The 13,189-nt window shown below is 42.0% G+C and overlaps 2 protein-coding genes across 7 annotated transcripts in view; one reads left to right on the top strand and one right to left on the bottom strand.

Annotated features, from left to right (window-relative positions):
- The window catches only part of LOC146349603 (beta-1,4-galactosyltransferase 3-like), a 34,603-nt gene extending 26,036 nt beyond the window's left edge, over positions 1 to 8,567 (top strand). Inside the window, exons 5-7 of one of the 2 annotated variants that reach the window (XM_084843036.1) lie at positions 992 to 1,114; positions 4,803 to 4,901; positions 6,145 to 8,567. In XM_084843036.1, the coding sequence (XP_084699162.1) occupies positions 992 to 1,114; positions 4,803 to 4,901; positions 6,145 to 6,313 (391 nt within the window). In that variant the 3' untranslated portion in view covers positions 6,314 to 8,567. The remainder of the gene's footprint in view (positions 1 to 991; positions 1,115 to 4,802; positions 4,902 to 6,144) is intronic. The other variant, XM_084843037.1, reaches the window with a different exon arrangement.
- B4GALT4 (beta-1,4-galactosyltransferase 4) overlaps positions 4,475 to 13,189 on the bottom strand; it is a 45,363-nt gene continuing 36,648 nt past the window's right edge. For all 5 annotated transcript variants that reach the window (XM_084843043.1, XM_084843041.1, XM_084843039.1 and 2 more), the window contains 2 exons: positions 9,742 to 9,846; positions 4,475 to 9,080 (listed from right to left, as the gene is read on the bottom strand). In XM_084843043.1, coding sequence (XP_084699169.1) covers positions 8,939 to 9,080; positions 9,742 to 9,846 — 247 coding nt within the window. In that variant the 3' untranslated portion in view covers positions 4,475 to 8,938. The remainder of the gene's footprint in view (positions 9,081 to 9,741; positions 9,847 to 13,189) is intronic.

Raw genomic sequence — 13,189 nt, 5'->3', positions numbered from 1 at the left:
TTGGGCTGAAAGAGGTTCCCCGCCCCCGCTTTAAGCAGTTGCAGGGGTGGGGAAACCAACTGGCTTTCTACTAATTCTACAAGTATTAAGTACTTTTCTTTTCTTCTGTTGCAAAGAAAAGCCAGCTCCCTTGTAGTGACAATTAAAAAATAGCTACCAGTTCCAGGATGCTTCTGTTTTTTCATACAAATATTTTAGTTGAATTAAACCCTGTTTCATTTATTAGGATGGTGTCCAGAATTTCTCTTATAGGTTTGTGACATTTTTCAACTACTTTACTTTCAAATGTGGTTGACTTAAATTGTAAAAAACTTTCAGAAATGATTGGTGCTAGGACACCTTTTATGAATGCAACATGGCTAAGTTAACCTGCTAAAATCTTTGCCCAAGGTATTTACTTCAGTGCCTGGGTAACACCTGTAATACTGTAGTGGCAAAACTATCAATTTGGACAATACGATCATGTTTTGCACTCTGATATTACATGTGGTTATGCAGAAGTAATGTCTATTGGATGTAGTTCCATCTAAATATGCTTAGAATCATAGCCTTAACAATTGGATGTGAAATAGTGTAACGCTGCTTTTATCTTGAGCTTACTTTTTCCATAACTAATATTCCCATGTTTTCCATCTTGATACAATAGCAAGCACTCCATTTGCATGGATGTGAACATGTTGAATGTGTTTTTTGATTGCTGTATGTTAGGCTGAAGAAAATGATAGCATGCTAGTCTTTTAAATCTTTGTACTGCTGGTGGTTTTATTTTTGTTTTATATTGTAGTTTTAAACTGTTCTGTTTCCTCCTGCTGTATTTTATGATTTTAATTGTTGTGAATTGCCCAGAGAGCTTTGGCTATTGGTCAGTACTGAAATGTAATAAATAATCTATAATAAAGCCACTTGCATGGGCGAATCCATGTACTCTTTGTTTTCATTAGTGCTATGCAAGTTCATTTGAAAATTGCCCTAGTTTTATTTTTCTCTGTAGTATACCACACCCATCCTTTTTCGGCGGTGTAACTGCTTTGACCCCAGAGCAATACATGAAGATAAATGGATTTCCAAACACCTACTGGGACCGTGATGGCGACGATGATGACATCGCTGAGAGGTACTATTGGGGGGACAAGTATTGGAAAAGATTGGGATAACTCAAACATAAACCTGTTCAGCAAGGCAAATATTTTGCCCATTAAAAGAATGAAGCAAGAGCTGTCAATCTATTGCTGAAGAGGATCCAACCCAATTGTGTTTAAGAGGCTAGGTTTCCACAAGACCTCCATTTGTCTAACCCACCCTCTCCCACCTCTGCTAACTCAGTGTGTGTATCAAAAAGAATGTGTGAGCAGGCTGGTAAAAATGTCTGTGCGAATAACTTTTGTGTACTCAGATGCAAGGTTAAACTGCAGAACACCTTGGTGAAATGGGTGTCTCTGCAGCAGAATTAAGAACATAAAAAGAGCCATGTTGGTTCAGATCAAAGGCCTATCTAGTCTAGTATTTTGTTCCCAGAAGCCAACCAGATGCCTATGGGAAGTTCAGAAGCAGAACATGAATACAATAGCACCGTCCTGCTGATGTTCCCCAGCAACTGGTGTTGAGAGGCATACTGCCTCCAGTACTGAAGGTAATAATATATAGCCATCATGACCGGTAGCCATTGATAGCATCCTCCATGAATTTGTCTAATCCCAAATTATCAGCCATCACTACATTTTGTAGAAGTGAATTTTATAGTGTAATTACGTGCTGTGTGAAGTACTTCTTTTGTCTGTCCAGAATCTCTCACCATTATTCATTAGATGACCCTGGGTTGTGGTAATATATGAGAGAAATACCATGCATAATTTTATACACCTCGTGTCCCCCTCACCTTTTTCTATGCTAAAAAGCCCCAAACGTTGTAACTTTTCTTCATAGAGGAGTTGCTCCTGCTCCTTGATCATTTTGTTTGCCCTTTTCTACTTCTCTTCCAACTCTCCAGTATCCTTTTTGAGGTGCAGTGACCAAAACTGAACATAAGTAGTCCAAGTGTGGTTGCCCCATGGATTTGTATAAAGGCATTATGTTATTGGCAGTTTTATTTTCGATTCCTTTCCTAATGATCCCCAACCTGGAATTTGCCTTTTTCACAGTAGCCACACACAGGGCCAACATTTTCATTGAGTTATCCACCATAAACTTATTCCCCTTTTCTCATCAATCAATTACCATCAGCTCAGACTACATCAGCACATAAAGTTAGGATTTTTTTTTTGTCTCAATGTGCATCACTTTATTCTTGCTTCCATTGAATCACATCTCCCATATGTGCCTGCCCGGACCTTAAGATCATCCTTAGCGGCCCTTCTCCGTGAGCCCCTGCCAAAGGAAGTGAGGCGGGTGGCTACTAGGAGGAGGGCTTTTTCTGCTGTGGCACCCCAGGTGTGGAATGAGCTCCCTAGTGAGGTTCGCCTGGCACCTACATTGTGTTCCTTTCAGTGCCAGGTGAAGACCTTTTTATTTTCCCAGGCATTTTAGCATTTTAGCTTTCTAGACTTTTAGCTTTCTTGTTTTAAACCTGTATTTTAAACCCCTGCACTGCTGCTAGGTTTTATTGTGGATGTATTGTTATATTGTGGTTTTAATGTTCTATATATTTTAAATTGTTTTATTGTGTGCCGTTTGGTTTTAATTTTTGTGAACCGCCCAGAGAGCTTCGGCTATTGGGCAGTATAGAAATGAAATAAATAAATAAAATAAATCTGCCATTTTAATGCCCATTTCTGCAGTTTGGAGAGATCCTTTTGTTTTTACCAGCCAGAATAATTTGGTGGCATCAGCAAACTTGGCCACATCACTGCTAACTCTTAACTTCAGATCATTTATGAACAAGTTAAAAAAAACTGGTCCCATTCCTAATACAGTTCCTTGAGGGTCCCCCTATTTATACCACTCATTATGAGAACCATCTATTTATTTGTACTCTTGGCTTCCTCGTCTTTACCCAGTTACCAACCCATAAAGAGGACCTCTCCTCTCATCCCATGACTGCTAAGTTTGCTCAGGAGTCTTTGGTGTAAGGGACTTCATCAAAAGCCTTTTGAAAATCCAAGTAAACAATGTCTATCGGATCACCATTATCCAATTCTAAATTGTTAGAGACTTGCTTTTGCAAAAACCATGTTGAGCCATCTTCAACAAGAGTTGTCTTTCTATATGCTGTAAACATATTTTGAAGATTCATAGCCAAACCGTAAAATTTTCATTTGATCAAAAGTCCATATGCCAGAGCAAACTGCTTTAAAGGGTATATATTGCACTGCTTTTATCCTGAAACTTGTTAGGGCAGCCAGTGACCTACTTCAGTGATAGTTGATGAAACTCAGTGTGTAATCTGCTGAGGCTCTTGGCTGAACTCACAGCTGTTTTTCTTAAGGCTACTTATTTGGGGCATATAGTGCAAGAATCCATCATCAAGACTGTGGCCGCAATCTACTGTTCTTACTCTGTTGTATTTTTTTAAATTCAAACTCCTTGTGCTATGTGACAAGCTGCTTTTTGTTTGAAAGAAAAGGTCTCTCTCACAAGCCTTTGTAGACATCTAAAAAGACTCTTGGTTTGAGACTTGTCTACAGGACTACCAAGTTACACTATGGTTTCTTACTGGATATTTAATTAAATATCAGCCGAATTGTATTTTGACCAAATTGAAGAGCCTTTTTACGCTAAAGCTGTTCCACTAATGATTACTGTGGCAAACTCTAAGGGAAAAATGAATACAAAAGCTTCACATCTTTCTTTTATTCTTGAACACTGTTGATGAATTATAAAAAATTAAATGGAACGTTTTGTTGAAACAATAGGAGCAATTTAAAGCATTGTGTTCTAAGACAGGGAAGTTGAATGGAACACTTTTAAAGCAAAAATGTGATCAGGCTAACGTAGAAAATTAATCTTACAATATTCTTTTGAAAACCATATTGGCTTGGATCCAAAGGTATCCTAGAGCAAGTAAAAAGCACATCTGCTTGTACAAAGAAGGTTCTGATTCTCCCCTCTAGATGTAGCCCCCCATCACACTCTTTAGATTGTAAATCTGAGGGCAAGGACTGCCTTCATAAAATAGAATAGTAGGGCTGGAAGGGGCCTACAAAGCCATCTTACAGTTTTGTTGATCTGCAACCTCCTCTAGGAGCCTTCCTAGCTGAAGAACGATGAAAAAATGCTTTAAATAAAGTAGTGTGAGAGGGCTGCCAGTGAAAAGAATATATGCACCACATATCCTTAGCACATATTTTTGGTAGCAAGCTAAAGTCATATTCAAAGAGAGGTTCTTGAAGCATGGCTCCCTTCCTACCTGCTGTGCTAGATGGCAGCCTGTTGGAAAGGTTGTGCAGTCTTCTGCTGCGGTGTGTGCCGTTGCTCAAATTTACTTTACTCTGGGTTTCATGCAGAAGATGGTATGCGACCAAGTTTTTGAGCAGAAGAGGGGCAAGATTTTATTTTTTTGCGGATTCCCGCAGTAACACAAGAACACAGCTAGCCTAATATAGCTCCACCCACTGAGCAAGAGCAAATGATCCAGATCTGAAAACAGTTGTGCGCACAGAGCTCTGCTACGCAGAAAATGTTTGCCATTAGTCAGCCAGGGAGCAAACTGTATATACTGACTTGACTTGACTTTAATGGCCTTAACCATTTCATCTGCACTGCAGTCTGTCTTAGTTTGACTGTTTTCTTATTGAGAAACCTTTCTCCGAAATGCGCTGTACTTATGCTCTGAAATGACGCTTCCCACTGTGTCTTCATTTCAAAAGGATTCGTACTGTAGGAATGACAACAATGCGATCTGTATTTGGACGTTACAAAAAGGTGGACAATGGACAAGCTTCTGGCCCTCCAGAATACCCTAGAAGGTGACTACAGGTTTCTTCTTCTTCACATGGCCACAACTATGCACAGTCAGTTTGTATGCATTCTTCTTCCTCATAGGTAGGGGTAGTTCAGACCTCTAAGGCTAGCTGTGACAGCAGCATGAAATTCCTACCACCTCTAAGTGGTACAGGGTTCCAGCCATTTGTATGTCGAAAACAATGTTAATCAAACTAAATCCCAGCAGACTGGAGCAAAAGATCTTTAACACCTAATTGGTAAATATCACCAAAAGAATCAAATCTGAACATTTCTGAAAATGTGGCTTGCAGCTCTACTAGAGTTGCTGAAAATGGTGCCTGGCAATAGCATAATTTGACCTCAAAATTCTTATCAATTTCATCTGTGCGAACTGCTTATGGCTATATAGAGTTGCAGGAAAGATGGTCTATATGTTTAGAGCCATATACATTAGATCCTGTGTTCTGCTTTCAAATCAGTGTACTCATCATATACTGAAAACCACTGTACAAAGGGCCAAAGTAGACAAAATGCCAGTCATGCATGCACTTGGCAATTGCAAGATTGGCTTCAAACAAATTAATGTGCAGGTACAGAGGACCCAATTTAGATTAGGAGCCTGGTGTGGAGGATAGGGAGCATTTACCCCTTTGCCCCCACTCCCTTGCGGTCTCAATCCAGATTGTTCCCCCGCATACACACACCCTTGTAATTTGTATTGAGGAAAAAGCTCCCATTTACTCCAACGGAAGCCCTTTTTCAGTGCAAGTTGCAGGCAGAGGGCTCAATCTGGATAGGGCCCACAGGAGGGGGTAAAGGGCTGACTTCCCTACTCCCCCATTTTCAATCCAGATTGGGCCCTTCTGCCTATCATTTACTTTTTAATAGCCCATCCTGCAGTTACAGACTATGTGCTTGGTATCTCATCTAGGTTGGCCCTTAGACTCTTTGGCTGCGACCATCCCTTTGGATATTGAGTCCTTCAGAAGCAGATTTTCAGTTTGTCACTTGATTTTCTTGAACAGCCTCTTTGTGTCTTTCATGCCCTTGCTAGTAGATATAAAAGCTTTCCCAGGTGAGGCTCCTAACACTTAGAAGTGCTTGCCTTAGATCACCTCTGTCTATTCATGCTTTGTAGCACCAGAACACCTATTTTTTATTTTGCTGAAAACTCAAGCTCTTTAAAATTGTTGTTGGATTTGCATTTTTATATCTCTACTGTCCCTGGCTTACAAAGTCCACAATCTTGCTTTCCCTTTCCCTCAGGTTTGCTTCAGTGCACACTAGAAAAACATGGAAAGACGATGGAATGAATTCTCTTGACTTCAAACTTTTGTTAAAGAAGAAGCATCCTCTTTATATGAACATTACAGTGGATATTGGGGCTCCATCAGTGCTGCCTCCTCAGGGTGCAAGAGAAGGAAACAAAACTTGAGTTTATATAGCAGCATCTGACCCTTCTGATTAGAGTTACCAGAGTACAAAAGTTTGTAGGTTGGAGACTTAGCTATGTTAATAGTAAAGAAAACCAACAGGAATGAAAACAGCTGTTAGATTTATTGTAAAAAGAAGAAAGCACTTAAGGGTGCAATCTTCCAGACAGCTGAAGGGCCATAGGAAGTGGGATAAATGGGAGGCCTGCCTGTGGCAAGGTGTGGGAGGTCTCCTTCTACACTGATAGAAAGTTCTACAGGTGTAAATATACTGCCTGCAGGAGGCTAAAAGTGGGCATTCCGGGGGGGGGGGGGGTGATGGAGATCTGCAGGATCTTAAGTCCCTCTTGTTCACTCGGCACACTAATGAGAAAGGGCCCAAAACTATGCCAGACCTAGGGCTGGCTCTGTAATGTTGCTCCCCTTGGGGTTAATGGGAGGGAAAATAAAATATCCCACCCTGGCTGCAACAAGCCAGCAGGGCTAAGAAAGGCAGCAGCTCTGCTACAGAATCTCTCCCCTGAGTAGGATTGCTCTGTAAGTGTTGCAAAGTGCAATGTCTACTGAACCCTGCACTCTTTCCTTACTTGTACAATCCTTGAAGAGCAAATCTTGGGATTGTATGACCACTTACACTGATATGGATACTTGCCATTACTGTATCTTCTCAGCACCTACCTGAATGTAAGGTAAATGTGGATATTTGACCTGTTCTAGAGTATTCTCCACTGGAAATCCAGGGTTTTTTGCACCAGTGTTAGGGCTTTAAGATTACAATTAAGCATTAACTATATTTCAAAGTATTACTTTTGTAAAGGTTTATTTTTCAATGAATTTAAATAAACTCAGATGAGTGCCAACATTTTGCCTCTTATAAGAGTTCAGATGCAATTGTTATCAGCTTTTCTAAAGAAATTTCTCTCTCTTCAGTAGTGGGTAATACTGGTTGAACGCACTTCTCTGGGGCTTTACATTGTTCCAGAAGCTTTTGATATACAAATGCACAGGGCAGGGACAAAGTAGGTGTGATGGGATAGCCTTTTTTGTGTGCATTTCCTCATGTTAGAGGGAAACAGGCACCCTTACCATCTGCAGCTCCACCCCTGCATCATAAGGGGTCACCCAACACCCAGAGCAGATGTATGGGTAAGGCAGGAAAGCCCTTTTCCATGAATGTGAACCAGTCATGTGGATTTTTCTGACAGGCCTCAAAATAGCAGAACAGCAGCAACTTTCTCAAAGTATTCAGAAGCTTTTATCCCTTCACTTCATTATGGCCTGAGTTTGAGGACTGTGCTATCAACAAGTAGAAATCTTCACAATTAATTACTCCAATGGGCACTTCACATATTAGAGATGAAGTAGCTACACATCAGTTATGCACAGTATATCCAATAATTTGTACATCATCCTGTGTAGGAAAGTATGAAAGACATGTGTAACTGGCTTGCATATTGTAAGGTCTAGGTAATGTGCTTGCTAACTAACCCATGTAGTGGCTTGCAGGTAGACACCTTGACATTGTTTATAATTTCATTTTAAATATCCACACCAAAACCTAGATAGATGTACTTGACTTAAATCTTTTTTTTTCATATTCTACTTTCCTGTTTTACAGAAAAGGCCCAGAATTAGTGGGCAAGTGTAGACTGTTTAATGTCTTGTTTTAAGAACACACCACTATTGAACAAATCCTTCTAGGAAGTACTGAAACTGCCCTCTTCCCCACAAAGTAGGCTATACTTTTAGTATCAAAACCTGAAATTCATTAGCACCTAGTACTACTCAACCTACCTTTTGGCATTACTGTGCTTCCAGACCATTCTGCACAAGTGCATCATGCCTGCTATACTAGGGAGAATATGCAGGAATTGCAGTTTACTCTTCATTATCTTGCTGATCTCCTTAGACAAATACAATAAAAAGCCATACCTCCTTAGGATCATTATTAGAAACTACCTGCAGAATGAAATAACCTTCTTGCTTGTTCTTAAGCAGAGATGGTAATTGGAAAGCTTAACTAAGACAGTGGAATGCTTTTCAACAAGATCTGTCATATTTTATTGAGAATTTTCCCAATGTTTCTCATTCTCACTGGTTGTTCTTACAGGATGGCGTTATATACCTTCCCCTCAGAAGATGATTATGATGAGTTCTTAACTGACTGGCTTGAGAAAAAAAACAGCCATTATCAACATGGTTATCCTATTTAAACTGTATCCATTGGATGAAAAAGCCCTTTGTCTTTGCACCTTTGAAAATGGCAGTATTGTCTTTATATCCCTCTTTCCACTTCAGAAAGGTGGAGCTTCAACCCCAGCTATCAAAACTGATAGCTTTCAAATGGTGGAACTTAGTTTCTCTCCAAAGGATGGGATGGGAGGGATGGATATATGTATGTATGTATGTATGTATGTTTAAAGAGATGCTCCCACGTAAACCCCAATCATCAACTGACTAGTGCTGTCCTGAAGTCCACAAGAAAATATCTAGCAGAACTACTGGAAATGAAAAAAACACTATTCCCCCTGTAAAGTACTTGCTGCTGGGGATTCAGCTGCTGCAATTCTGACGTGGGCAGTTCTTTTTTCCATTCTCACAAAATTCATTAGGTACAAAAGAGTTAGTTATGAAATCTTGGTTGGCCTGCCAAAATCCACTGTGATGTTGGTGTACAAAGGGTTGTAGTCCACTGAGAGCAGCTTATAGGAGCAGGAGTTTAGTCCATCTGTTTTCCATACTCGAGATACCTGACGTAGGAGATTCATCCTAAACATATTTTTTTTTAAGTTGAGTGGTTGGATAGAGAACAGAAAACAAATTGTGGATTATAAGTCAGGAAGCTCCTGTTTTAGACTTACGTGCACTATTAAAAAACCCAAGCTTCAGCCGCTGAACATGTCTTAAACTGCAGCTTTAGAAGCAGTATAGACCAAAACAATGAATACTTCTGTGTATGGGGGTTTGTTTGTTTTTTGCCAGTCTTGGCCTCCCACAATTGATTCTAAATTTTAGAATCTGCTCTAAAGTAGTGGGTATTGGCTATGCTCTGCTTCGCTCAGGGGTAGGCAATGTGGCACTTGTGGGCACCAATGCTTCCAAGGACACCTTTCTTGGTACCTGCCGAAGTGCCCCCCCCTCGTCCCCCAAACAAATATTTTCTTACCAGCAGCTGGAATCACTTCAAAGCAAAATGAGGGCCTCTGCCTTTTACTCAGTTTGGGCATTTTACTTTGTAACTAGCCACACCTCCTGTGGCGGTCATTTTGAAGTGGTGCCCAAGACAGTTTCTCAAATTGCCAAATGTGACCACAGTCCCAAAAAGTTTGCCTACCCCTGACTTAGACAGTATGTCATGTTCCCCAATTTTCATCCACCTACTTGTGCTTCATAGCAAGAGGTTAGTCATAGCAGCACTTCCTTAACTCACCTCTGTCCGTTTGCCTCATTGCCTTGGTCTCTTGTATGGAAGATCATAGTATACTTGGCTATATTGGGGGAAGGCCGGATCACCTTCATCTTCTGCATTTCAACCCTGAAGAAAAGGTGGTAACAATTAGGCAACAATTACTTGCAAGCAAGTTGAAGACACTGGGAGGGGAGAATCTTGTAAATGAGAAACAGAACTCCCACTCTCCCCTGGCTCAAAACTATTATAGAAAACAAGCATTTGACCTACTCATTTTACATAAAATGTAAAAACCACACCTAGTCCAACACACGCACTTACAAGCCAAAGGCCTTCTTGAATACAGCAGTCTTCGGCTGCCAGCAGAACAGCAGAGATGGAGCGAACCTAGCCTCCCTTGGGTGCGAGTTCCATAGCCTGGGAGCAGACATCAAAAAGGCCGTCTCTTGAGTAACCACCAAATGCGCCTCTGAAGGCGGCAGTCTCAAAAGAAGGGCCTCTCCAAAGATCTGAAGAACTGGGCAGGCTCATATGGGAGAAGGCGGTTTTTCAGGTAGCCTGGTGACAAGCCGTGTAGGGCTTTATAGTTCATAACCATATAGTTCATATAGTTGAATTCTGCCATAAACAGACTGGTACCCAGGGAAGCTGCTGAAACAACGGAGTCAAATGCTCCCCATAACTGGCCCTGGTCAACAGTCTGACCACAGCATTCTGGAGAGCACATAACAGTAGTCCAAAAGGGATGTAACTAAGGCACATGGGACCGTGGCCAGATCAGACATCTCTAGGAATGGGCACAGTTTGCACACTAGCCTCAGCTGTCCAAACGCACTCCTGGCCACTGCCAAGACCTGAGCATTCAGGTTCAGGGCAGGGTCCAAGAGTACACCCAAACTGCAAGCCTGCGTCTTCAGGAGGAGTGTAACCCCATTTAGTTGAATCCCTATTCCCTGATCTGCCTTTCAGCTGACCAAAACCACCTCCATCTTGTCTGGAATAAGCTTAAATTTGTTTGCCCTTATCCAGTCCATTACCAACAGCAAACATCAATTTAGATGCAGAACAGCTTCCTTGGATTTAGATGGGAAGGAGAGATGGAGTTTGGTGTTATCAGCTTACTGGTGGCACCAAACCCCCAAACTCCTGACAATCTCCCAGCAATTTCATGTATATGTTAAATAGTATGGCACGTGAGATGGAACCCTGAGGGACACCACAGGCTAAAGGCCATGTTGTCAAACAGGAATCTCCCAGCACCACCTGAGATCGGCCCTCCAAGAAGGAGCAGAGCCACCCTATAATATTCCCATCTCAGACAGACACCTCAGAAGGATAAGATGTGGAAAAATGGGGAACACATGATAGAATGAGCACCTTACAAAGTCAGTTAAGTGGTCCCCATTTTGTTCTTCAAGTGAGTCTAGTGATTCCAGTCTGAAGATATGAATGGAGTTACCAGTAGAATATGGAGTACAGCAGAAGTAGACAGGCAAAGTGGTGCCTGTAGGCACCAGTACACCCTTTGACATCTTTCTTGGCACCCACCAAGGTGCCCCACCCTGCCTACCATAAAAAAAAAAAAAAAATCTTACTGGCAGCTGAGATAGTTTCAGTGCAAAGTGAGGGCCTCTAGCAGCTCCCATCTTCTTTTCCCATAAATGCCTCTGGGCCAGACGTGGGGCTCAAAGACATTAGCTGCAGGCAGATACTTTCATCTGCTGTACAGCCACTGTGCTGGTTCCCAGGACAGTTTCTCAAACTGCCAGATGTGCCTACAGGTTGCCTGCCCCTGGAGTACAGCAGTGCTTTTCAAAACTGCATACTTTACTTCTCTTAATATTCAGAGCATAAAGCAACCTTCCTCAAGCTGGTGCCCCCCAGATATGTTGGAATACAACTCCCAGCATGCAAGGAGTTGTGGTCCAACACATCTGGAGGGCACCAAGTTGGGGAAGGCTGGTATAATGAATAAACACAGCAGAGATCCAGCAAACTGTTTGTAATCTGCCCAGTAAACTGTTTGTAATCTGCCCATTATTGGGCAGATTAGAAATGTAATAATAAATATAGATCTGATGACCACCTTAGTGTTAACAAAACAATCAAGCTAGAGAACTACCATATTGATAAAGGAGCGCGCTCTCTCTCGGTCTCACGCTCCCTCCCCCCCCCCCGCTCTCTCCCGCTCCAGCTCTGTCTCTTGCGCAATGAACGTAGCTTGAATTCAGCAGAAAGCGTATATGCCACAAAAATTATCCAGAGCTGCGGGAGGACCAGTGAAAGATAACCAGTAATAAATGATTAGAAGATTACAGGCCAAAGCTTCTGATTAAGATTCTAGGGAGACATGTCAAAGGAATTAAATCCACCAAGTGTGGACTCTATCTCAGGACTATTTATGCTTCCAAGTGATCAACTAATAGAGACAAAAGGCAAAATGTAAATACAGTAGCACTGAGCAGAAATCTCATACAAACACAGACACTTCACTGCCCTATTCACACATTGTGAAATTGGGGGAGGGGATATGTGTTATTTTGGGGGAGCATCCTGAGGAGTGAAATGCTTGCCATGCTCAGTCCTGCATCTTACAGTTAGGAAGCAATGAAGAAACAGCACCAGGCCACAGCAAGGAACTTAAGTGCGAAGGAGCTGTGGTTCAGTGGCAGAGCACATGCTTTATATATGGAGAAGGTCCGAGGTTCAATTCTCGGCATCTCCAGGTGGGGCTAGAAAAATTCCTGCCTGAAACCCTGGTGAGCCGCTGCCAGTCAGTGTTAACAGTACTGGGCTAGATGGACCCAGGGTCTGACTCAGTACAAGGCAGCTTCCTCTGTTCCTAACTGCCACACAAGTAGGCAGCAGCTGCGAAAGTGGGGACAGGCATGTTCTTGTGAATGCTTTTGCCTCCTCCCAAGTCCCAGGTTCAAACCAAATTCTCAAAAGAACTTTCAGCTCAGCTCTAAAATACTACTTTGCTTGCAAGAGTATGTCAGGGCAACTGCTGCCCTCTTCTGGATTTATGGACAAAAGTATCACTGGGAATCTTTCTTTGAGTAAGGAAGCTCTCTTAACGCAAACTACTAATTATATGCAAATGTGTCCAACAATTCCCCAATTTCTATTGCTCCTAAGGAAAAACAGTTTTGTGCTTTTGTGTGCAGTAGATCTGGAGCAACTTCTCTCCTCCCAGCAGAAATCCAGATGAGCCTTTCCCCTGACAAAATGCAAGTCAAACCTTCCCAGAGAGGGCAGGAACAGCAGTGGGGGGAACTGCAGGGGAAAAGTGTGCATACATACACCATTTGCCTGCTCCTCAGTACCTCCTCCTGAAGCTGCTTTTCCCTAGGAGTCGCAGCCATCAGGAGTTTGTGAGGCATATTCCTCTGTAATGTATGGTTCTGCCCATAGCGAGCCACAAAATGAGCAATGCTGTTCACACTGTATGATTACAGGTATTGTGGAA

The sequence above is a fragment of the Heloderma suspectum genome, chromosome 3 (genome assembly GCF_057233095.1).
Source record: "Heloderma suspectum isolate Gila_16-S chromosome 3, 16-S_ref, whole genome shotgun sequence".
Taxonomy (NCBI): domain Eukaryota; kingdom Metazoa; phylum Chordata; class Lepidosauria; order Squamata; family Helodermatidae; genus Heloderma; species Heloderma suspectum.
This window is presented reverse-complemented; position numbering and strand designations above follow the sequence as displayed.